Genomic DNA, 26,044 nt, shown 5'->3' with positions numbered 1-26,044 from the left:
CAGCAGACAGGGCTGCGGCTGGAAATGCGCTGTAAATAAAGAGAGCTAATTTTGTTGCCTGTGGCAGCGATGTGCAAGCTGACCTTATCAGGAGAGCCCCGGCCTGTCTATTCCATCCTCTGTGACTCACCTACGCTGCTTCCTCCTTCAGGAAAGCCGGCCTACTGTATGCAGCCTCATTTCAATAGCAGTGAAATGCAGAGAGAGGGGGAGGGAGAGCATGTGGGTGCCTCCCCCGTTTGCTGCCTCAGTGAACAGGTGATGCAATGCACCTCTGTGCAGTGGCGCCCTTGTCCCCCCCCCCCCACCGTCACCACAAATACAATGCCACAAAATGCATTCTTGCCCTGACAGGTGAGAGGCAGAAGCATAACAGGAAGTGGATAGAAAATGAAAAAGGGAGATTAATGAGGACGTCGTTTGAGGAAATGTGCGGCGGGTGATGGCGACGCGGGGGTTGACAAAGAATTGACAGCCCTTCACCAGACATTTATCAGAGGTATTCAGAGGTGTTTTTGGGGTGGCGGCATATGGCAGAGAGATGGACAGACGAGAGAGAGAGGGAGAGAGAGAGAGGGAGAGAGAGCGCTGCAGCTGGAGGCCCAGGCACAGTGATGGATCACCTACATGCTGCAGCAGCCCCGCCACGCTGATCTCACCCTCAGAATTGATGAGCCACACCTCTTGTCTCCCCTTCTCCCTTTTCCTGTCATATCCACTATTCACGCCCTACTATTCGCCCCCCCTCCTCTATTCTCTATCTCATGATTTTGTCACTCTCTCTTTCTCATATTTCCAGCTTCCTCATGTCTCTGTCTCTCTCTATGGCCTAACTCACCCTTCACCTTTCATCCTCTTTCTCAATTTCCTTTTTTTTTTTTCCACCTTTGGACTACCCCACCCACTCTTTGTGTCAAAATCAGGTGAGAGAGCCATACTAATAAGGTTAGAGGGAGCATCTCTGTTTCTCGGGGTGACACCTTTTATAAATGACAGGAGCACGAGGGGCCCTGCCGGTGCTCAATCACGTCTGCAGGGGCTCGCCCGTCGGGAGCCCAGCATGTGTGGTGTGTCAGCAAGTGCGTGCATGAGTGCATGTTTATGTGTTATTGCCTCCTGCGGATCTAGGTTTTACGGTGGAGCTAGTTGGAGTGGACAACGGTATTAGGGAGGAAACGGATCTGGAGGTGTAGTGAAGGCGAAGGAGAGAAATGACAGCCTGGAGCTCATCTGACCAGCACTGCCTTGTTATGACTCCCTGATGTGTGCACCAGGGGCACACAAAACAGACACTTCCTCCCTTTATTGCCGTACACCACCTCTATCTCTGTTCTATAGTCTGTCGCCTCACAGGCTCGCTTTATAGCCTCCACTCAGGGGTGGGATGTTATCTCCCTGTATAGGTCTGTTATAGGCTGAGGCTCCTTTTGTGTTTTTGTTTATGCCAGTGTTTTAGAACAGGGAAGAATTTTGGATTATCACCTTTCGTGGCTACACACATCAGCAAACGCAGGCAGGGTAGCACAAAACTGAAATAACACACCGCGGTTCCAATGTGTTGAGGATACAGTACAGCAGAATCTCCAGCAGTTATCGTCGTCAGCACAGCTAGTCTAAAATGAGTTGCCACAATGCATGCTCACCCATACAAGCTGACAGACCTTATGGACTTATTTCCTCAAAGCAGACGCCGTGTGCATCTTATCTGAACGGCGTGCTGTGCCCTGTCCTCGAGAGGCTCCAAAACATAAGGAACAAGTTTTTATACAGCAACCTGGCAAGTGGCTGAAGATTTGGGATTCAGTGATAGCGCCCTTTTCTCTCTTTCGACCAGAATGTCGTCACGTTCGACACAGCAGAGCGTGAGCAGGCGGATCATCGGGATGGCGTCAGGAATCCGGCAGGTGATAATCTGTTCCACGCGGCTAGGATCCGCAATGCTGCTGCAATGAAAGGCAGCCGACATGAGTAGCAAGGAAAGGGAATCTGCGTTTGTGTGCACAGCCGTGAGAAAAATCCCCCATTGTGCATACATGTACTGTATATCGTGGCTGTTGTGCGTTGCCTGCAAGTGATGATCACTGGAGAGAGAGAAGAGGGGGAATGGATGTGAAGTTCGGAAACACCTCGGGCCGTGGAAGTGACTGCAGCGTCATCATTCCTGACCATAAAAGCTGCTCAGCCAGTCATTGCAGTCTGGGTTCATTCTCCCCTTGCCGCCCAGTCTGAGCTATTTTTAGCCTGCCCGTGCAGCGTGGCTCAACTGCCGTCGAAGCTACCTGGATATGAGGGCTTTGTCACTCCTGCAGACTGGAGCAGCACTGATCTCGCTAGCTTTACAGCTTCCTATTGCCAGGGCGATGGGGAAAGTTGCAGAGCAGCTCCTGCAGTGACAGGAAGAGGAGAGAGGGGAGACAAATAGATGATATTGATGGGTAGAAAATGAAACAACAGAAGGCATTGCATTCTTGTTTTAAGCTTATACTTTGCGATGTATGTGAGACAGAATCAGTATTCTCCTGAAGCAAGCTGACACTTAATTGCAAATTCACAAAAAAATGTTGTGTTACCACACGATTAAACACGGCGTTGCATACTATTACCATACACAAATTGAAAGCTGCAACTAAAAAGACCGTAGCAGGCATATACGTATGTATCCGTTGTTGTGATGGATTTCTTTTAGGTTAGTATAGTAAGCGCCGAAAAGTGCCCTTTTTCTTGTGTTTTACATGCATTGTTAGTCACAGACATTTCGTTAAGGTAGTCGTTCTCCTGCAGGTATGAAAACCTGCGCCTATTAATTCAGCACAATATTATTCAGCAATCCCTGGCATGGTAAACAAATGCTCCAAACAGATTCATTTGAAATGACTGCGCCGCAATCCCACGGTGCATTAGGGCTGTTTAAATGCAGTGAGCGCTCTGAGACACTCACTCAGAGCCACTCATAATAGTTTCTCCTTTTCTTCTCGTCTCTCTCGAGGCCCGGCGACGACACCAGCTAAGTCACACGTGCAACCGCAACTCTGTCCCGCGTTGCATCATTCCTGTCGTCCCGGGCTCCCTTTCGATCTATTTTGTTTTTGAATTATGCAACAAACGGGCAACACGGATGGATGATGTAACGCGGCAAACTAAACTAATAGATTAAAAACCCTTTTCAAAATGTCGAGTTGCACGGCGCCGTCTTCGACAGTCCTGCCAAAGATAACACATCGCAGTCCCGCTCCGCTCTCTGCCTGTGGGGCTGCTGCGGCAAAAAAACTGCACTTTCTCAATGGGTAGTAATCTGAGGATTAATGACAGCAACACATCTGCCAGTCGTGTGGCAGCGTGACACAGATGGTGAGGGACGCACACAAGGGACACGATTGGCTCTGTCATTCGTCCACTGCCACGGAATCCAATCGATTCATATTCTTTAATACACGAGTGGCTCCACACTTGAACAACCTAACCGTTGGGTCTTCAGTGAAAAGTCACCTCCTCCATGGAGTACGAGAGTTTCTTTGAAGGTATTTTGGGGTAATTGGTCCTTTTAAGACTCCTATATTATGTGTCTTGTTTTAACACATCATCTTTTGTAGCAATCGTAATAATCCAGATGTCACACGTGTTACACGATATTGCGATATTCTCCGCCTGTCGAGAGGGGGTGAATCGGGGTTAAATCGACCCCCGATTCTCCTGTAATGTGAGCCCAGCGTCTGTTGTAGGGCTACGACCACCAGTGGCCCGCACAACAATAGCAGCTGACACAATGGCTGATGTGTTCAGAGTCTCATTGGCTTTCAGCGTCGCAGTTATAGCACATTCCAGTATGAGGGAGAGAAAAAGATGATCCTAACAATGCTTCTTGCAGTGCCTCTGGCTACAGGACCAATACACGCACACACACACACACACACACACACACACACACACACACACACACACACACACACACACACACACACACACACACACTATCTGTGCTTTGCCTTCCTTAGAGGAGCAGAGGAGCAGGCACATGTGTCTCCCCGAATTACTTTTAAGAAGAGGCAGTGGGAGTGATTTTATTCTTGTCGGAGAAAACACAGTCAATTCTGATTTCATTAAACAACCCTCTCACTTGCCGTGTGAGAGAGCTGTGTGTGTCTCATTCTGTTTTATTGTCTCCACCTCGCTGCTGTCTTTTCATCCCCCATCCTCTCCCCTTTTGTGTCCGACCAGGTGGTGGGTCCCCCGCCTTCAGGGGCTTTTAAGGAGCGCCCCTCCAAGCCGACCGTTTTCCGCAGCCGCTACGACCGTGGCGATTTCCCTATAATGCTGGACCACACCAGGACGGGCAAACACATTAAATGGAAGGTAGGAAGGAGCACTGCCCTGTGGGATGGATTGGCTAATGCTGGTGCTTTTGACGCACCATTAACAAAATTACTATGTGCTAAATTTGCCATGAGAAAAACGTATTGTTATTATTATGTCAGGATTGCAATGGAGGTAGGTACTCTCAGTTAAACACACAAAAAGCCCTTTTGAATCAAACATAAAGCTATTGGGGCCTAATTAAAAGCTTGCAAAGAAAAATCAATCTGGCCATGAAGAAAATATAACTCAGAAAACATCCAAGATTTTGTGCACAAGCGACTGTTTGAATCCGCCCTCGCTGTCACGCGGCTTTGGTGGTTCAAGTTGAAGAATTGATAGGTGCCGCGCAAACAACATTTATTTGGTTCAGCTGAAGGTGGTGATGAGTTTCTCCCATATCCACAGGTCCAATGTGGGGTGTTGTCCTGTAGGAGGCAGTGTAGATTAGCTCACTTGAAGGCTCCACCTGTCTCCCAGCATCAATCACAGAATCCTTCAATCACAAACTGTGTAGGAACTCCAGGCAGCCTCGACAAAACATAGGGACTAATAGTGTATCTACGTGTGTGTGTGTGTGTGTGTCGATACACAAGCCTCCACAGAGCCGTTAGACTCCTGCACACATAGTGCGTGTGGGATGGATGCATTCTTCTAATCCCAGCGTTGCTTCATTTCAGCCACAAGTATCCTGCCAGCTATTCCATAACTTCCCGACCGCCGCGCAGCAAACCCACTCTAATGACATTTATTCATAGTAAGCAAGGATAAATGAATCAAACAAATTATAGCCGCCTCCTTCCGTTTTTTTTCCTACTTCAAAGAGAGGAGGAAGGGTGGGTTTGGGTGTAGTGAGCGTTCTCGCTAGTTAGCTGTCTGTCTTCAGGTGAGCGCACCGGAAAAAGATCTCTTTTATGAATTATTTATGTCAAATGTTCAAATGAATATTTACGTTTGCAAACAAATAATGGATTTCCTTTGTGCTCGGCCCATGAAGAAGCGCTCGGCAAATGGGACGCGGTGTATGAAATTGTAACTGTCATCTCAAATGCAGCTTTTATGCTTATTGATTTTCACCCAATACTTATACACATGCTAGTCATTTTTTAAAACCCTCCTCAAACAAAGACATATTTTTAGGTCTGCACTTTGACAGTGGGACATTTCTGTTTTTTTTAGTGGGAGAGACACATTTTTTCCTATTTGACGATTAGTGTTTCCCTGAAATCTGTTTGAGGTAGAGGCTGCGTGCAGTTTGTTGTGCGGGTTCAGACGTGGGGTGCAGTGTAACCGAGAGTGCGACCGCGATCGGAGTAAGTGGAGAGGGGCTGCGGTGTGTTTGCACTGAGCTGCCCTCGGGGCACAGGTTCAAGACGGCAGCTCCGGATCAATCCCAGTCTGAGAGCTCAGCCCACGAGCAAATATAAAGTCGGGGGGGTGAAGTAAGAAAGAGAGAGTCTTTCGGAAAGAAAAAATAAATGGTGTGTTGATTTAGTTTGCGGGCCGGCTCCCCGAGCGTGTGGCTGTACAGTATTTGTATCGGTTTGACTGCTGGTATTGATGAATCCGTGTATTCAGGTCAGGAGTTCAGCTGCGCTGCTAAGATGCCGTCTACATGTTTGTTTCTGCGCAGCATCTAACGACCAACGTGACCATGAAATACACAAACAGGCCTGATTGAATGTCAGAACTGAGCTCTCTGGCGCCCGCTCCCGACAAAACACATTCAAAGCACACTTATATTTGAGCTAAAAACTGATTTTCAGGAAAGTGACGGCTTTGATTGCTAGGTGATAGAGTAGACCCCAGCATACAGCAGCAGTTTGATATGCTATATCAGCTTAGACAACACATGCTTTGTTCAAGCTTTGTGCAGAAACAAAGCAAAATGAGTTTGGCGTTTCGGAATCCTCTTTATTCCAACATTCACGTGTGCTTTAGCTTTAGTTGCGCCCAATAACTCAGCAAAAACATATCTCGGCCCTCTTTGGCTCTCTAAATGCTTTCTTTAAGAGCCACTCAATAAATAAAGCTCCCCACCATTTCACGCTGGGCAGGCAGTGTAGAATTGGCTTATGTGAGCAGTCTTGCGTATATCTTGCAAATAACTGCAATGTGTGTTGTTGATTCTCGTGGGATCAACTGGTAGCAGCCAATTAATTTAACAGGAAGTCATTTAAATGAATGTATAGAGCAGAAATATTGCGTCATCGAGTTATGATAAGGTGCGTAATTAATTATGGAAACGGAAAACATCAATTTTTAATTATCTACAATTATTTTTGCAGCTCGAACCGTTTTTTTTAATAGTTTCAAAACATCCTGTGGATACAGTATAGTAAGGGGTGTCCTTGCCCATTTGTTTTATCTGCGATGGCAATAAGAAGAGTGCTGGAGCTGTGTGTTATTGGAGGAATATTTCCCTAACGATAGGCTCGGGCTCTTTTCTCAATAAAATAAGCATTTCACAGCAAAGTATGAACCTCTTGAACATGGTCATCTTTGTGGTTATTGTATGAGCCAAGGCTGCGTTCTCCATCCTGCCAACAGTGGAATGTAGATGTTACTATAGAGCAGAGGTCTTCAAGGTTTTCAGGCCAAGAACCCCCAAGGTTTATAGTGACCCAGGAGGGACCCCCTATTACATATCGTATAAAATTGTGTTCCTTATTAAACTGGGCCAATAATAATGTTGGCCTATAGTGCCATGTATAACAGTACTATGTAATGATGTATGTTTACAATGCTAAGCCATTAAAATAATAATTGTTTACAGATTCTATTTTGGATTTTTTTACATCACAATTTAACAACATAATATTAAAAAAAACACATTTGTATTTGCTTAATATAGGTGACATTAATGTAATGTGTATTACCATTTTTGGAAGAAATAAAGTTTGGGATCAAATCATTTCGGGGGACCCCCTGCAGTACCCTTAGGGGTCCCGGACCCCCTGTTGAAGATCTCTGTAATAGAATATAGAATATATGAAGTCTATGACAAAGAATTGTGTGTCTGGGGACATGCAACTTTTGGTCTTTGCGCGTGTGTGTGTGTCTGTTTGTGTGGTTTTCTAGTGTGTTTCTGAGTCCTTATGTACAAGGGAAATGCAAGTGAACTAAATGTCAAGGGCAAGTTGAAAAAAAGGATGTTGTATCTGAAAGGTAATTTGGCTCTCCAGAGGTAAAAGCCTCGACTGTAATGGCGCGCTCAGGTAAAAGCTTTACACGTATGGGGAACATGTGCGGCAGATAGATAAGAGAGAGAGACGAGCGGGTTCCTAGCCCTGTCTATGTGTATTTGTGTTTGTGTGTGTGTGTGTGTTTGTGTGCGTGTGTGTGTGTGTGTGTGTGTGCATGTATTTGGACCCTGCCATAACGTAGAAGCCAAACGCCTGGAACAGCACCGTAATCTACTGCCATCCCTATTGCCAAAAAGAGGGAGAGATAGAGGAGGGGGAACAGAGGGAGAGATAGAGAGGGGTCAAAATAGAGAGGGAGAGACAGAGAGTGAGGGAGAGAGAGAGAGAGAGGGAGAGAGGGAGAGAGAGAGAGCTCCATAGGGACTCAGCAATCAGGAGACATGGCAGCCGCTTGGCTCTCAGTTATAATAGATGAGTTGAGGTCTTCTTGCGTTCCCTGTGGGACTTGGTTCGACTCTCCCATCTCTACCCTCTGCTGTGCTCCGCGGGCTTGCAGCCAACCATCGTGGTGCACAGATGCATGCACACACACACACACACACACACACTCACCTCACATGTACCATACACCCCCTAAACAGCCTTGTTTATTTCGTTTCATTGATCGCCTATCTTGCTTTATCTCGTCCCTTGATCTCCTGTTCAGCTCTGTGTGTCCTGTAGGCTCCAGGTTGTTGTTTTGTCCTCTTTATAAATCCTGCCTGTCTGTTTCTGCAGGCTTCCACCCTACCATGTTGCACCCCCCCCCCCCCCCCCCCCCCCCCCCCTCTTCTGGCTCATGTACTTTATCTATTCCCCTTTGTCCTTTTACAGGGTCTGTCTAGGGGCACAAGGCAAAAGCCATTTCATAAAAATATCAATGCAAACCTGATTTCTTCCCGCCCTCCGCCACCGCACCGGCCTCGGTCGACAGAAGGGGCGCAGAGATGGGGGTGGGGGGGGGGCAATCAATTAATCTGATCAAGCGCTTTAGGAAATGGAGAGCGTAAGCGCTCCTAGGGGACGGATATCCATCTCCTTGGGATGATTGAATTACGCAGAGAGTGAGAGTTGGAGAGGAGGGAGGGCAGGAGAAATGAGGTGGTTAGGGTGACCGAGGATGAGGGAGCATGTGCTTGAGAAACGCGGTGGGAGTGTGCGCTTGATACGGGAGAGGGTGAAAGATAGAGGGACGGGGAAATGAAATAGAGCAACAGCAAAAAGGAGTGGGGTGAAAGAGAGATGAGGTCATTGCAGGAGCCGTATCCCCCCGCCCCCCCATCCGACCATTTACATTTTTATGTGTCATGCCTTATGGTTGATAACCCCTTCTTTTTGACAGCTATATTACACGGCGTGGGTTCATCATTCTGCTTTGTCACTTCGATTCAGCGTTGCTCAGGACAACGTTGTAAATGATTTAACTTGTAACTTGTCTGACGGTGTACGTGTGGACCAGCAGTGTGGAGGTCATTCATGGCAAAGGCCTATGACACAATAATAGTTGGATTGTCTCACATCGAATTTAAATTTGTTGTAATGTGTGTGTGATTGACAAGCGCGTACTGTTACATTGCCCTAATCATCTCCTGGAGTTCTACAGATCAGTTATTGTTACCAGCCAAAGGTACAGCAGCATAGCACTTCCACAACAGCTGTTTGGTAGAAATGCCTCAGTTAGTGAGCTCTTCCATTGTTTTCAAAGCTGCACAACGCGGCGCACCACATTGCCTAGAAATGCTCTGTTCCTTCCGAATGCCACGCTCCTGCAGAAAGTGACCTTCTCCGCTACTTCCGTAGAATGCATACCAAACCTTCTCTTTCGACGCCATGTGAATGATTCCTTATCGGCTGTGAGCACCGGAGCTTTGTCGGGGAAACCTTTGAATAGACGGAATAAAATGGGGTTAACCATGCGTTTTCTCCAGCTCCCTGGCTGAAAGCTGGATACTCTGGGGGGGGAGGGAGAGGGGGGGATAGCTCTGTGTCATAAGGAAAAAAGATGAAACACAATAAAAGGAAAGAATATGAACAAGCCCCCCTGGGCTTTCTCTGAGAGGAGAGAGAAGAGAGAAGGAGGGAGTTTAGATTAGAGAAGTGGAAAAAGCACCAGGCATTCTCGCTGGAAATAAGAGAGATGAGAAGAGGGAGGGAGGAGTGGAGGAAGGAAAAAAGGCCTCCAACAAACAGTGCTGGCTAACCATCAAGGCCTGTATGGGCTGCCTCCCCTGGAGGGGGAGAATTGTCGAACGACTGCTGGGAAGGAGCTCGATGAGCTGCACTGCCATGCTGCCGGTGAGACTGGCGGAATGGAGGGACTGTTGGAGCGGAGGTATCCAGCAGAGAGAGCTTGTATGTGGATTTTGAACTGCTACACCGCCTGCCGCCCTCGGCCATTTTTCATAGCAGACGAACGCCGCATGGAGCTGATGATGGTTATTTAGCCTGTGGGCCTTATTCTCTCGCTGCCGTATGAGACAATAGCAAGAAATGGATTTCTTTGGTGAAAACGGAGGATCACTGGAGACTCTCATTTGTGAAGATGACTTAAATGTCAATCAATCAATCTTTAGTGCGGTTTATGGGTATGGGAAGTGATGCTGCTCCTATAGGAGGCTCAGAGTTGCATCCTAATGGAGTCGATATTTTTTCATGATCCCCTTTTCCAGCAAAGGTTCCACACACAACGCTTTAAAGGCCAACTGCTTCCCAACATCATCTCCTCTCTTCTCACAGCTCATGTTGACACCATCAGACGTGGATGCACACGTGCCAAACGAGCTTCTCGTTTCTGTGTAGTGATCTTTGGAACGCTCCAAACGCTTCCCCTTCTGTCCCACTTCCTCTCTCGCTGACATCATCCCTCTGGACACCCTGTTGATCTCAGCTCCGCTACTTACCTCCGCATCCTCCCCACACCTCCAGCCGCAGCTGGAACTCCCACGCAGCTGGCTCCCCTGTGCAGATGGCGAACTGAATCACACACACACACACTCTCTCATAGGGGAAACACGGGGACGGTGACTCCTCGTGGGCAGATGGGGGAAGAAGCCGTGGATGGCATGGCGGGTAAAGAAGGGAGCGCAAAGTGATAGATGACATCACGGCGAAGAGCGGGAAGGAGATTGTGGAAGGGGCAGGGCGACTACCAAATTAGACAGAGACAGAGGACAAGACAGAGAGGGACATGGCTTGTCTGCCAAGGCTACAAATCATGTCCCCGAATGCAGCACCAGCGCTGTCACCCCTCCCTCCCACAAAATAAGCCAGAGATCTATTGATTGGCACTCGTATTTGCTAGCGGGCTCCAGCTCAAAATGGAGCCTTTAATTAACTTAATGGACCGGCTGCAGCTGAGTGTGAGCCAACGAGCGAGGAATAGAAATGGATAGATAGCGGGAGTAAGAGCCAGCATAAAGAATAAGTGGGGTTAACTTCAGACCCCTTCCTCTATCAGTCAGGTTGGAGACACAAGGAGAGCGGGAGGTGAGATTAAGTGTGGCGTGGCGCGTTTCCCCATTCAGATGGTCCACCAACTGGGTTTTTGTGCCGTTGGTCTGAATGGGGTATCCCCCCCCCCCCCCCTGTCTGCACACTGCTGCATGCTCCCCTCCACCCGCCTCCGTCTCTCCCCTGCACCATTCTCATTCCTGTCCACTCATCCATTCTGTCAAAGGTTAATTGGTTTGGAAATGATTCGATTCATTCTGGACGTTAATGCTGTTATCATGCTTTTGTTGGAAAAAAAGAGAAAGAAAAACCACCCCCCGCATGCACTTATGCCTAATTTAAAATAAAGGGGGGGGAAAGAAAAAAAAATCCAATTTAATCTTTTTTTTTTCTTTTTTTTATACGAACTCTGGCTCAGGCTTGTCCCCACAAGTCTTTTCCTTTAAATGATGGCAGAATTTCATTACCTTGAAAGCTTTTCTGCCCCCCTCCCTCTGCTCCCCTCCCTGTCTCCAATACTTTGAATGGATCAGGACTAATGTCTTTCTTGTAACCTCAAGGTCGGAATATTTGGATCCGTGGAAGCGCTCAAGGGTCCCTGTGATTAATGCACTGTACAAAGTACCTTGGAAAAATGCAGTGGCTGATGGCTGCAGAGTGATCAGTTGCACACACACACACACACACACACACACACACACACACATCCGCTGGAGGTAGCTATAGATAGAGGTGCCCCTGTCAGTGCCCTTGATGTGGATCATAGGATGCATTCATATTCAAATAGGGTTACCTAGAGGCCCTTCCTCTGTTCCCCCTAACAGCGCCATACATTCCTTCTTCCCCCAAGGAGCTTTACGCTTTTCTCTCTTCAGTGTGTTACATCTTTACTTACACAAGCTTTGTTGGACACAACTGGGCTATCACTTCCCTCCGAGCTGCTTATAGGATGACGGATTTTCCACTGGAGCACACCGTTCTCGGTGGAGTTCCCGTATGAAAATGTCCAATTGCCCCTTCACCTGCTCCAACAACAACAACAATTTCAGTTTTCATTACCTGTTAGAATGCCCGCGTCAGAGAATTAATTAGATTAGCTCTAAATGTCAAAGACGGATGGTTTTCCCCCCACTCTGGTATCTACAATGAAGCAGCCACTGCCTTATTATTTCTATGGTCTTGATGTTTTTTTTTCTCTTTTTTTTGCTGACACAGCTGTGATGTCTGATAAAAATGTGATTTTCTCCGTTTCCGTGGCCACCGTGCGGAGGTACTCGCGGCGGCTGATGTGCATGCCGTCCACGCCCTATTGATCAGAGACACAGAGGCCTCTGTATTGAAGATGTTTGCAGAACTGCAGATGCTATCTCCACTTTTGTTAATTATTTACATTCGGTTTCACAAATCTGATCAATAGTTAATCGAGCCAGCGGGAGCTGTCGGAGGGGGAGGGAAAAAAAAACACCCTGAAAACTTCGAGGGACAAAATCTTCTGTAAATCCAGTTTTATTTTCCCTCATCCTCTTAAAACACAATGCAATTTAAATTGGGTTTACTGGTTTAAAGACAAAAAAGGAGAAAGCCTGGGAGAAACATTGAATGGCTTCATGCTCCACGCTCTAGTCTAGTCTTCACCCTTTTACAGCTGCAATAACTCTAAATGGCAACATTTTAAAGGAGTGGAACTCATGGCTATTCTCTTGATTGAAGTGCCATTTCAAGTGGCAGGTGGCTGACTAGAATACACTTCTAGTTTTGTCTCTGGTGGGCTGTTGGGGGAAAAGAAGCCTCTGAAGTATATGGGCTGTATTTATCAAAGGGTGCATAGAACAAAATCTAGGTGTACGAGCTGCCCATACACACAAGGTAGTGGGTATTAATGAAGAATGCTTATGCACACCTGTATGCAGTGACCAATAATAAATCCCACCTAATTCTGTATCTGCTTATGCATGAACAAGCTAATTTACAAAACTGTTTATTTAGATATTAAGCTTTCCAGTGAAATTTACATCATTTTCCTGCCTTTGGAATCATCATGAGAAAGTAATAAGTGAATATCTTTCTTAATGAAGTCTTCTCTGTGCACTACTTTCTAAGTCCACAGTATCTCGGCAATTACAGCACTATATCATTTAATTTGACAAATGTTTCAACAGCAGCAATGCCTACGACTGGCTCATCAGCTATGCGTGTGAGACAAGCAACAGCTAAATTCCTGACACTTTCTACATGCCACCAAAGGTGTTTAAAATATGTAAATATGCATATCGCTTCACGCCGCGTTGCCGTCCTTTTTCCACACATTGAAATGTTACAACCCTTGTGTAATGCACTGCAAGATGATCTCATGTTCCCTAACTTTGTACCAAGTTACACAAATAAGTGGAGTGACCCCACTTTATTATTATAGTTATAGTTATTATAGCTTCTCAAAATCAACTGCTTTCTAAAGACAAAATAAAGCTCTGACATACAAACTTTATGTGCCTGTCTCCGGCGTCTTACACACAACCAAACACACACAGGTGCATTTATGTACTCATTACCTCAGAACCTACAATGAGCGCTCTTCTCCGCCAAGTGGTGGGAGGTGGCGAAACAAAACAAACAAACAAAATGGCTCTCACAACAAGATTCTTGATATTAAGACACTGGTGGGTCTAGGATTAAAACATTGCACATTATTATAATATTCTATTATTGGATCACAAAAAAGTGAGAAAGTGTCGTTTGGCATCTGAATTTGAATGTGTGATGTATTCAAATCTAAAGCTTTGCTTTTTGTTCAGAAACAGAATCAGCTTCCCTCTGATGTGTAGGGAAATGATCCAGGCTATGGGGATGTCATTTGAAGATATCTAACTACTTTAACTCAGCCTTTGTTTTTTATTTTGTAATGTGCCCTAGTTGCCTAAATATTGAGGAAACGTGGAGCAAGAAGGGAGAAAAGAATCTCAGACAATGGATTTGAGCTGAATCCAGCTTTCATTCAAAAAAAGGGGGACAAAAATCAGCACTGTGACATATGCTGCACTGTTCCAAGTATAATAAGATCTGTGGCAGAGGTGAAGGAAAAAAATAGCTTGACCTTAAAGCAAATCCACAAATTGCAGCACACCGGGAGACATTACCGGCACGATGCGGTGCAAAGTACTACAGTGTCACCATAGATGACAAAATTATTGGCAAACTGTCCCTGAAATACATCATCCCTGATGGTGTCACTCGAGCAAGTTGTTGCGTCAAACCAGAACATTCCCACCGATTGGTCCACGTAAGTATTTAGGGCTCCTGTTTGGCGGAGGGCAGCATGGCAGTAATAAGTGATTTAAGTTTGTATGCATGTGTGTTTGACTGATTGAGTGATGGCAATTGATTACAGTAGTAGCAGCTCCATTTTAGTAATCTGTGCAGCCTACCTCGGGGTGGGAAAGGAACTGCATGTGCCCGGACCTAGCTGTTAATGCCGGAGGGCCCGTAATGCATTACCAGGAGAAATACACCCCATTGTTTCTGTTCCAATTTACCAGTTTGAGCCGCGTGTTCGCCATTGTTACCTGACAAACGTGTCGATGACTAATCTGCCTGGGTGTTCGACCACCACACCTCGTATTGGCTTTGGCGTTTCCTTATCTGGCTTCTGTTTCCAGCCTGTCACTGATAAGAAACAAGGAAGGAGGGGGATGTGTGGCGCTGTGGGAAGAAAAGAGTGGTGGTTTAAAAAAACATATTGTGAGTTTTATAGCAAAAGAGAGGCAAAAATAGAGAAATAAATAGGGCATGATTAAAGCGAGAGGTCTCTGTTTTCTGCCCCCCCTTTTCTGTGTTTTGTGCCGGGTGGTGTGTTGAACTCGCTGTGTTGTCATCGCTTTTTTTCAAGCGAGCAGATTAACAGCATCTCAGTTTTGTCCTCATCTGCTTGGGCCAGAGGCTTGTGTGCAGTCTTCAGAGGAAAATACAATACATTTGGGGGGGCGTCCATCCATCCTCCAGCATCTTCAGGAAACCCACTTTTTGTTTTGATTTGTGTGTGTAAATTTAGTGCATGTACGCACACTCGCACAAAGAACCAGTCCATATTTTTCTCAGTGTAAGGAAGAAGGCTCGGTAATTTGTGTTCCGACGGATGAGCAATAGAAGAGGCGAGCGGCGCGGTGCCTGCCGTGACTCCGACTTCAATCTGAAGTCTGACCTGACCCAGCAGTATTGCTAAATCTGACTTGTTACATGAATAGTGCTCTGGCTCACCTCGCCTTCGCCGAGACAACCTCTGGCCGCAATCTGGGTGTCTTTGTCAGCTCGGAGCAGCCAGGGCCCCGGAATCGCTGAGGTGGTGGATTTTCCTCTCCTCCCCTCACTTAATCTCCCCTCCTCTTCTTCCTTACCAACATCCACAAATCAGCATTTTTTTTTCTTTTTTCTGTCACCCATTCACACTTCCACGGACCGGAGGCTTTTCTCAACACCAGGGGGACTGTAGTTTCGAGACAGAAAACCCCCCTAGATCATTTTCTTACTGGCAATTAGCAGCACAAACAGTGTGCCACTCAGTGACCTGATGCAGACAAACTGAAGGCAAAAAAAATGAATGAATGAAAGAAAAGTATGACAAGGAAGAGGAGGGGACTGATGAGAAGGAGTGAGAATAAAACATAGACGCACGCCGGGTTGATTAAGTGGTCTTTTAAATGCGCGAGTGGGTAGCAATTCAGCAGCTCTTTAGTCTCAGGAGGACCTGTCTCAATTACCCTAATGAGTCAGAGTGACTCTGGGTGGGGGGGGCTGCAAGGCCATACAGGAGAAACTGTGGGAGCAAGGGCATCAACATGTGTGTGTGTGTGTGTGTGTGTGACATGCAGGATGTGGATGGCCTGTGAAGTTAAATGGAGCGTGCCGGGTTCCCAATGAGCCGGTGTTAGCTGGCGGACTGACACAGTGACCTCCCACTGTGCACATCACTTTCTCATCAGGGCTGTCAGGGAGTGGCAGTTAACCTCGGCCCGCCCTGAACCTTGGCCTTCGCTAAACCAATACATATCTTCAATAAAGGCCCAGTATGGAAAACAACGCACAAGGCCCAACCTTTATTGTTACCCTGCCTTGTAAAGGCGGAATGAAATCATTTTGGCGTTTTGTGACCGGGAAAGTCTCGGCGTTGTCAGGGACAGGTCGCCGTAGTCATCATCTTTTTCAGTCTGCTCGCCGCTTCCCGACTCCATGTAATGGAAGCAACCTCTGTGTTATATATGAACCACTTCCTCCACGAATGCACAAACATGGCAGGAAGTACACTGTTGTGGAAGCTATCAGAACAGTGTCATCATCACCGTTACCCCCGTGTATCCAGCATTCCCCTTCACATGACATTCCATTAGTGATTCAACGCGCAGCTACTCAACACTCTCAGGAATACATGTCAGCGCACGAGCACCGGGCTTTACAATTACTGTGTGTTATTCATTCAACCCGTGTCCGTGTTTACAGTACACACGAGGCCGCCATATGCACCCCATGAACACGGCTTTCTGGTTATCTTTTTTGAAAGGAAAGGGAATGCATATTTAACGTGACATGGCATTGCATCATACACTTCAAAGCTTTCATGCGTCTTAAAAAAAGGCAGGTGATAACAAGTGGCTAAATGGCACTATTGAACGTCACCACGGCGAATGGCAGCTTAGTGGCGGAGGTTTATCTGCTGGCAATTGCATTTATACTTCAAAAATCAAACATACGCTATCACAGGCATAAGAAAATATCTCCCTGAAATATTCTGCGGAATTTTCATGGTCGTAGATGATGAAATTTGTGCCATTCATTTCTTCTTCTGCACAACACAACTTAAACATGGCATGGTAAACATGCACAATACGCTTTATGTAGCGTATTTGGCTAATTATCACTTGTTTACCGCTACATATGTGTCCCGAGTTGTGTTTTATTGTTTTTTACTGTAGCTTTACTGTGAACCGTTCTTTATTTTCATTGAACTGTTTTTAATTGATCGTTTTTACTCTTATATTCTCCTTGTTGTACAGCACTTTTGATGAAAAGCTTTATAAATACATATTATTATTGTTATTATTATTTTGTTATGTGTTTGTTCAGGTCAAATCTGGAGTAAACTGTTCCATTCTACCCAACTTTTAACTTTTAACAACTCAGTGTTTGCTTACATCCCCCGTGTTTTGCGGACGAGGTGTTGTTGTGGGGCCGAAGCCCTCGCTGATAGCCGTGTCACCTCTCACTTTCAATTCCTGCAAAAAATAACTGAAATCATTTGTCATTCTTTCTGGGCCACCGCGTGAAATATGACTCATAAGCCTCAGAAATGTTGAAAATGAAAAAGCACATTGTCACACGCTGCCTTTTGTCTCAAATCTCCCCTCTCTCTCCGCCTTCTTCAATCTACGCTCTCAGTCACACAGAAGAAATGGCTTCCATTTAGACACTCCTAACGGTCTCTCTTAATGGCTCTTTGTGAAAGAAGTTATTTATGGCGGGATTAATTTTAATCCGTCAGTCTGGTGGGTAAAAATCTGCCCGTTTCAAAAGGCTGTACCTTGTTGCTGACTACCAGCATGTTCCTCCTCTTATAAAGGAAATAAAGAAAAGTTGTACGCAACAAGACGGGGATGATTTAGCTCGTAGTCATTAGGTTGGGGTTTGAATTGCAATACAGCTGGCAGAACTTGGATTTAGGTGTGAAAATGTCAATAGCCAAGAGTGCCGCGTCTCCCTTGTCAGCCCTGACGGAAGACCAACGACCAGCCAGCCTGCCATTTGTCTTCCTGAGTGAGTTTTCTAATAACCGTAATAGCTGTGGCAATAAATTACCAGCAGCCTGTCACAGAGAACATAGTGCAGCATTTAAATCTAACAAAGAGCCGCCGCTGCCCCTCCCTGCTTTCCCCTGATTTTATTTTTAAAACTTAGTTACTCCCTCATTCCCTTAAGGAGCACTTTAAGCTAATAGTGAATAGCCAAACCCCATCGCAGAGCTCAAGTATATCATGTCCTAACTGGACAGAAAATCCTTGGCTCTCCTCTTTCCACCAACCCTAGAATAGAACATTCAGCGCACTTCCATGCTTTTTTTTTTTCCTTTAATGCAAAGCGGGTTCACACTATATTACCGCTTAACTGTTTGAATTATACAGCGATGTCCTAACTGCGTTGGTCACCTGTCTGCTGCACTCCCACTTAAGCGAAATGACAAATTAAGGTTGATAACTGATTGGAAATGAGATGTCATCTTACCCTTGACCCCATCATCAAGCATTTTCACCCTCCCTCTCTCCCTCGGCGTTGACCGCAGTTCCCTCAGTGGGATGAGCGTGTTTGGTAATTGGAGCTGCGGGAGGCGATTTGTTCCCATCCCTTTCCCTCGGCCGCAGCAGTTTGCCGATGGGCAGCCCGTAGAGCTGTGCCATCCTGCCATTTGTCAGACTGGGTGCAATTTCCCGGTCATCTGTTTCCATCCATAACTGAGAGCGGGGATGGTGAATGATAGAGACTTTAATATGGCTCCTCGTGCTGCAGGAGCTTACTCCTAGATGCGACAAGCCGGAGTCATACACTCTCACCCTCGTGGCAAATACCACAGCACAGTGCTCATAGTCTTCAAATGCTCGGCATTTACAAATGACGCATTTGTCAGTAACGTGAGGAGTGATTTTTTTTTCTCCTTTTGTTAGCAGACTTGTGGCGTACAGACAGATGGGGGGGAAACCTAATCTGGGAGGGTGTGTCATGCTGAAATGGAATCTATGTTACACTAAAGATGTGCCCCTTAGCAACAGGCGAGAGATTCCAGTCATTTTTGCCTTCATGCCTTAACCTCTTGTTGCTATAGCTCCCAGAGGCAACGTGTATGTTTAAGCTTTCACACCTTCCTGTGATTGACGTGAAAAAAAAGGGACACAGAAAGATGTTAAAGGTTAGGTAAAATAATCATGCTTGAAACAGGCTGGATTTGGTACCACAGTACTATATTTATTCGGAGCTGTATTCAACTGTGGTTTTCAAACAATGTAATCTGCCTCAGTAGCAATCAAGGCTCTTCTTAGCGAGCCGCCATAAAACAAAGGAACCCCCGCAGCGTTGCAGCTGTGGAGCATGATAAGCATTCAAACTCGGCTTTTCAAACTCGGCTTTCCAAACTCGGCCGATCACGCGCTTCCATCTATCCATTTACCAAAACCAATTATTTTCTCAATGTAAAGGTGCACCTGATACCTCCCCAATCACACCGATGCAGCAGGGGCAGAGGAGTTCTGAAGAGGAGCAATGGGCAGGTTGGCCGGTGCTACTCTGAATGCGGGGGGAAAGTCTGTGGTATTTGTGATCACAAATTGATGTTCCTTCTGTAGCCATGGGTCGGTGTGATCTTCGGGTTGGAAGAGGCGGGCGTCATGTGATGCGAGGCAGCTGCTCTGCCCGTCTTCCCTCCCTGCAGAAAAGGGTTTCCTTTCCAAGGAGCCAAACGTGTCTCCTTTGATCTTCGGTTAGTTCATTGGAGCTGACAGAAGGGATCGGACAGGTTTGAGGAAGTCAGTTGAGCTCTCACTAAAATATCAGTTGTTCTTCCCCTTTTGTCTGGTTTTAGGAGCTATGAATTAATAGGGAGGTCTGACGCCAGCTACACGGGCGGACTGGCCATCGGTCATATTTTTATTTCAGATGTTACAATCAGGAATCATGGAAGTATTAAAACAGGTGACGGTACGACCCTCAGCCAAAACACTCAAAAAAGAAGAAAAGAGAAAACAAAAAAAGTTGAAATGGAAAAAAGGTGGTGGAGATGAGAAAGAAATGGGTGGCGTGGATAATTTAAGTATCTGGAAAAAACAGCCTTGTGTAAATTAACAATGCACTCTCAGATTAACATTTAGGCTATCACGAGTGTATGCCACTATGCCACTCTGCTTATATCCCGGGAATGGCGGGTCCTAGAGACTCGGGGGTGGGTGGCGTCTGACCTAATTCGACCCTTCTGAACACACCAGTCTTTAGTCTCTACAACCTCTCTACTTACCGTTCCGGAGATGCAGCCAAAAATAAAAAAGGAAGTAACCCCAACCCTAACCCTAACTCTAACCCCAAATTTAACCCTAACCCTAACAACAACCCTAACAACAACCCTAAACCGAACCCTAACCCTTGTATTAAATAATATTTATTATAGAGAGTGCATTTATGGAAAGTAAGGGTTTCATGTTAGCTCTGACAGCTGAATAGTAGCAGCAGGGTGAGGGGCTCAGCAAAGGGTCAATTCAGGAGCTACTCGGCTTTAAGTTATTTTTGACGTTATTCTCTTTAGTCTTCAACATGACTCTGAGTGAGTCGTCTGGTACTGTTTGTGTATGTCTTCAAGCATTTCTTGAAACATTCTTTTCACTCTCATTGAGGGCTAGATTTATAGGACTGAGCATAGCTGTCCCAGTAAAAGCAATTACAGATAAATAAATGAGCTATTTGAGATGCTCATCAATTTTAATTAACACCATCAAAAGCATTGGAAGTCGTGATTTTTTCCCCCCTTGTTCTATTTTCTGTTTGTTGCCAGCATAGCTGAAAGTTTACTACAAGGAGTTTTCATTGTGCATTTGGCGACCCTTGTGGACAAAAGTGGTAGTGGCACCACCACCTTGGGTTGTCAATATCTGCAGCTGCCAGACTCACTGCAGTCTGCCCTACTCGGTCAGTCCTGGTTCTGGTTCCCCCGCACCTCCCTTCCCTCCAGGGGCCTCAGCATTATGGCCTAGGTTTCTAACAGTGTGGTGTTGGTGTTGGCTCCCAGGAAGCAGGCAGTGAGCTGCGGGTCCTACAGGCTCGCACAGACCCTGCTCCACTGCACCTTCTCAATAACTATAGTTCAACACTATAACTTCAAAATATTCTGAAGTGGATTTACATAGAACTCAAGAAATTTGTTGAAGGAGCAAAGGAGGACCGTTCATCTTTTCACATCGTCCGTGTGCCTTTCAATAAACGAAGCTCTCTATCCTTCAGAAATGTGCTAGAATGGTAGAAGGGCGCCAGTCACTGAATGAGGATAGCACTCCATAGCTTTATGGTGCCACCGTACTCGGCTATAAATTCTTACTCATAACTCATGTCGTTTTTCAGGTACAGTCATAAAGATGTGTTCCATCCCTGGTTGAGAAAAAAGTTTGTGCTAGATTATGGAAGCTATTGATGACATGTTAGGTAAAAGGTCACTAATGGAGGTATGAGGTGGCTGCGGCTCAGAGGTTGACAGTTCAAATCCTTCCGTCGAAGTGGGCAAGATACCGCACCCCAAATTGCCCCTGAAGGCTGTATAATGGGTGTGTGAAAGTGGATTAGATTAGATCCTGACGGGCCGATGACACCTTGCATGGCAGCCATCATGCGTTTGTGAATTGTTGATTTGTAGTCTGCAGCTTTGAGTGGTCGGAAGACTAGAAAGGCCCTTTATACCTTCACTTCTTCGATTTAGTCAGCTTTGACATCAATGTTGACATTGTCCTGTGCATTACAGACGCTAACAAGTCCACAGTGCTGCATTTGTGTGTCGCATACGTGAACACCCAGAGGTGAGCCTCGTATTAAAGTCCACTGCCGGGAAGGTGAGGGCCTGTTAGAGAGCGCATCTCCGGGAGGGCCAGGGTCTGAAAGGGAAGGCAGTCCCCGTGACTACCGGAGCTGTAACGATGCACTGTGTACGACCCCCAGACGAGATTGATCAATAAGTCACTGCAATGAAGTGGCACATCGATTACACCAATGACAGGGCATTTACAGGTTTAATCTGTATAATGAGTGTAACCTTTTTCTTTCAAGCCACCTGCTTTCTGCCTGGCACAGACCTGTCCAAGGCCAGCAGGGACCAGAGAGGGGAGGTGGGAGCAAGATAAGATGAATGTCTGTGTGCGTGTCTGGTTTTGTGTGTGTGTGTGTGTGTGTGTGTGTGTGTGTGTGTGTGTGTGTGTGTGTGTGTGTGTGTGTGTGTGTGTGTGTGTGTGTGTGTGTGTGTGTGTGTGGAAAACATAGGGAGGGGAAAAGAGCAGGAAGTGGAGAGGAGAGAGCGGTTTCTGTGACACCCGGGCCTGTGTTTGTGTCACTGCTGTAGGTAAGATAGTGGTGCAGGGAGAGGATCATCATCACCGTGCATTCGTATGCAGTGAAGAGAGGCCACCGGTGATTAATGTGTGTCATGGGTAACTCGAGGCTCTGCAGTCTCTTTAGCATTTACAGTGTGTCCTCCTCTCGCCTTCATAATCCTTCCCGAGCCCGAACAGCTTCTTCTGCTCTGTCCTTATGTCCTGTTGTGGCAGAAACAGCTCCCTCCCTTTAACGCTCGTCTCATGCTTCCTATTTTGGTGATAGATGCTGCTCTTCTTGCCACGGAGTCGATGAAAGCTCTTTTCAGTTGTTTATCACTTACTTACTAACTTGCGTCATTATTTCTTTTTCCTCCCTCCCCCCCCCCCAACATGACAGGAATGCCAATTAACATAAATGACGTAGATTCTAATTAACCTTCATGCTTATCAGCGAAGCACAGATTTCGGTGAGGGCTCTCTGGGGTTGAAGGTGCTTTTCAGAAGCAGCTCGTTCACTTGTGGAATGGATCCGCGTTGAGGTGTCGGCTGACTCCACATGTGTTGAACACTTTACTTGTAACAGGTATCATCCGCTTTAATGTGTGGTTGGGGAATCCGTCAATTAACTAATGTGTGTTATTGATTTCTCTGACGGATTTAAGATTTCACCGTTGATATTTTTAGTTTTAGTTTTAGTATGATCGCTATTTTAAGTGCCAGGTAAAATGACTAAATCGGAGACAGATTATATCAAGTCATTGTTGATTATTTGGTATATTTACACTGTTTGCACTTATATTATTAGTGGATATTGTACTCGCCTACTTGTTTAATCCACTTTTTTCTGACATCTTTAAATATGTACAGTAATAATCTTCATTATTCTCTATTATGTGGGGGTGGGGGTAACCAATTCTACTTTAGTTTGAATTGATTTCAGTTGACATAAGTTGCTTGTCATGAGTGACAAAGTTAGCTGCTAGATATTGTTTCAACATTTATTTTTGGTGTAATTCCACAGTGACTCACTTAGGTTTGCAGTTTATTTATATGGTTATGCAATTTAACAGGAGTGAGCAAGGCTGACATGATCTTTAATCTTGAACCATTCAAATAGATTACATTTATCAAACAAAACCATCGTTAAAGGCAAATAAATCACACACACACACACACACACACACGCACACACACATAAATAATAATAATAATAGCAAAAACTGAAACTGGAGTTTTGCTCTTTAAATGATTAGGCTGTCTGCTCTAGATGTCACAGCATGGTAAATGTTCTTCCCTTTCGGATGACTGCGAAAAATGTCTCTGGGGCACAAAGTGCTCCGAGCGTGTTGTCAAGGGAATATTACTGCAGTGTTATGATGTGTTTTTATTCTGTCAGCCTCATCCCCGAGGGCAGGAGCCCCACTCACAACTGTGCTGCCTGCTGGTTCACTTTGGGCAGGAAACGCTTCGACATGTACAGCGTAGACACGCAGACACACACACACAGACACGCCGACGTACACGCGTACACGCCATCACCTTCGGGAAGTTGACTGCTGGCAGCCGGAGCCAAGTTTAAATGGCGCTATGCCGGTCCATGTCTGTGCCCCCCCCCACCCCTCCTTCCTCTGCTCTCCTCATCTCTTTGACTCCCAAGGACAAGGAGACCCACTGTACAATGGGACACCATTTATCACCGTAGGAACAATTACTGGAGACGTTTCATTGTCAGAAAATTTCCAGCCAATTCTTCCCTCCGTCTCTCCCTCTTTGTCTTCCTCCCCCTGCTCTCTTCCTCCGTCTCCCTTTCTTGCCCTCCTGCCATCCCCTACTCTCTCTCCCTCCCTCACTCCACTCTGCCGCCTTTGCATGGCTCGCAATGAGCTCTATTGCAGGTCAGACTCCCATTAGCCCGAGCCCATCACTATAGATTACAGCATAGAGGCGGTGGAGCACTGTATTATATCTCATCTAAGGGCCCTGACAGACTTTTCTCCCTCTGTTTCGAACAATGGGATCCCCTTTTTTTTTCTCGAAGGAAAGGCATGGGAAATTGCCTCTGATACTGTATCTCGAGCCCTGCGCTTTAATGAAGCCTTTCAACATGGTGCGGTGTGAAGAGGGGAAGGAAGAAAGCCAGTTGTCCAATCTCTGTTTGATCACACATGCGGGCCCCGTCCTCGGTAAAGCACAGCAGAGCAGAACAGGGAGGGATTTAAATGCCAAATCTGTATCAGATATGTAATGCATTACTTTGGCTTGGGCTCTTGCCTCCTTCCCCCACAGTTTTGCCTTTTTCAACTGGGTGACTCTGTGTCTGCACAGCAGCATTTCTGAAAGCGGGGTGGAATAAATGTTATAGACTCACTTGATGCTGCGTGCCACAGTAGAATAGGCGGAATGAACCGTACAGTTACTTTTTTTCCCAAACTTTTAAAGGTCATTCTTTCCTTTCGCCCTAAAACTGCAAGTCTGAAACTACTGCTGTACTGCATTCAGCTCTGGGCTGACTGACCGACCGACGCTTCGCCCCTAAACTCCCCTTATTTATCATTGCATGTCAAATTTCTTTCTACACAATACCTGGTTGTGACGCGGCAGCGGAATGCATGTGAGCTGATAAGCAGATTTAATCAAGTGTGAAGCGACACCTCCAGTTGCCTGCATGGTATACTTGACATCTATCAGTGCAGAATAGAAATGGGCTTTTAGCGTCAAATGCGTTGTGATTTATCTGCGAGTGCCGATATGATCGCTATTTTAATGACTAATGACATTTGAAAAGTGCTTGGGTCTGCGCTCGGGTGTAGTGGGGAAATGACATCACTCCCAGAACAGTGCCGGGATCCCCTTGTGGTGATAGCAGCAGGCGAGTCGGTTATGGAAGCATGTATCGAGTATGTGTGGCCAATTGTGTCGTGGAGCAAGCTGGAAGGAAGACCCCAAGGCAGTGTCTGAGGCCCCTACTGTTTACATTCAAGCACTCACACGAAAAGTTTTTATTTTATTTTTATTTTTATCTGGTTCAGTCTGACAGGAAGTGATATTCAGTGTGTCCTGCTAGCTTATTGATACTCTATGGGCTGGATGGTCCACCGACCATTGATCAATTCACAAGAAAAATAAAGTTTTTGGCAAATTTGAAATTTGTACTTTTAATTCTTGTAAATTTAGCAAATTTAAAATTACAAATGACTTGTATGTAAAATAAGAAAAAAGAAGCACTACATGCGTGAAACAATGGGGGAATAACAGGAGAGGGAAAAAATGTTGACGCAGAATGTGGGACACATTCGAGGGATAGAGAAATATCATGCATCTGCAGCCATGGACTATCCCTTGTTTTTTCTTTTTTGAGAGGGCCACTTAGCTCTAGGATCCACAGCTGGTTCCAGCAGCAGCCAGACACCCTGGGGAACTCTCAAACATTCCTGTGGCTCTGTCTCTGTAATAAGTCTGAGCTGACACGGGTTAAAAAGGGCCAGAGAGATAGAGAGTTATAGATCTGGCGTGCCCGTACAAGTGAGTGGAGATAGAATTGACCGTCTGTTTAGTGTGTCCAGCGAATACTGAGGAGAAAAAGACAGAAAATAAAATTGAGTCCAGACTGAAACATTCAACACTGGCCGGTCATACAGCCCACAGTACTTTAATTCAAGTGGAAATTTCCAGTACTGTTCAGCGAAACTACCTTAACCTTTAAGCAGATTTAATACCAAAGTTGCTGGTGGAGACTTCTGTTGCAGTGCTTCCTTGTAGCTCTTTTAAATGTTCATCTCAGCAACTGAATCCAGGAATAGAACACAAACCACACAGACAACCCATACAGAGTTTAATATCACTGAGAGTGCTGGAACAATGATTTAAAACCACTAAATAGATGCTCCACATAATCAACTTTGTATATTTAATGCGACGTGCTCTCCTGAGTGGGCCGGCTTTCAAATGTAAATTTTTGCCAGCAAA

The 26,044-nt window shown here is 45.8% G+C and overlaps 1 protein-coding gene across 2 annotated transcripts in view; it reads left to right on the top strand.

The window, feature by feature from the left end:
* Positions 1-26,044, top strand: part of pacrg (PARK2 co-regulated) — a 116,291-nt gene that overhangs the window by 14,981 nt on the left and 75,266 nt on the right. Inside the window, exons 1-2 of one of the 2 annotated variants that reach the window (XM_084012750.1) lie at positions 1,810-1,904; positions 4,216-4,350. In XM_084012750.1, coding sequence (XP_083868876.1) covers positions 1,836-1,904; positions 4,216-4,350 — 204 coding nt within the window. In that variant the 5' untranslated portion in view covers positions 1,810-1,835. Of the gene's footprint in view, positions 1-1,809; positions 1,905-4,215; positions 4,351-26,044 lie in introns of those variants that run through there. The other variant, XM_084012749.1, reaches the window with a different exon arrangement.

Source organism: Eutrigla gurnardus, assembly GCF_963514095.1.
Source record: "Eutrigla gurnardus genome assembly, chromosome: 7".
Lineage (NCBI taxonomy): Eukaryota > Metazoa > Chordata > Actinopteri > Perciformes > Triglidae > Eutrigla > Eutrigla gurnardus.
The sequence above is the reverse complement of the archived record's forward strand: the minus strand, read 5'-3'. Positions and strand labels throughout refer to the sequence as shown.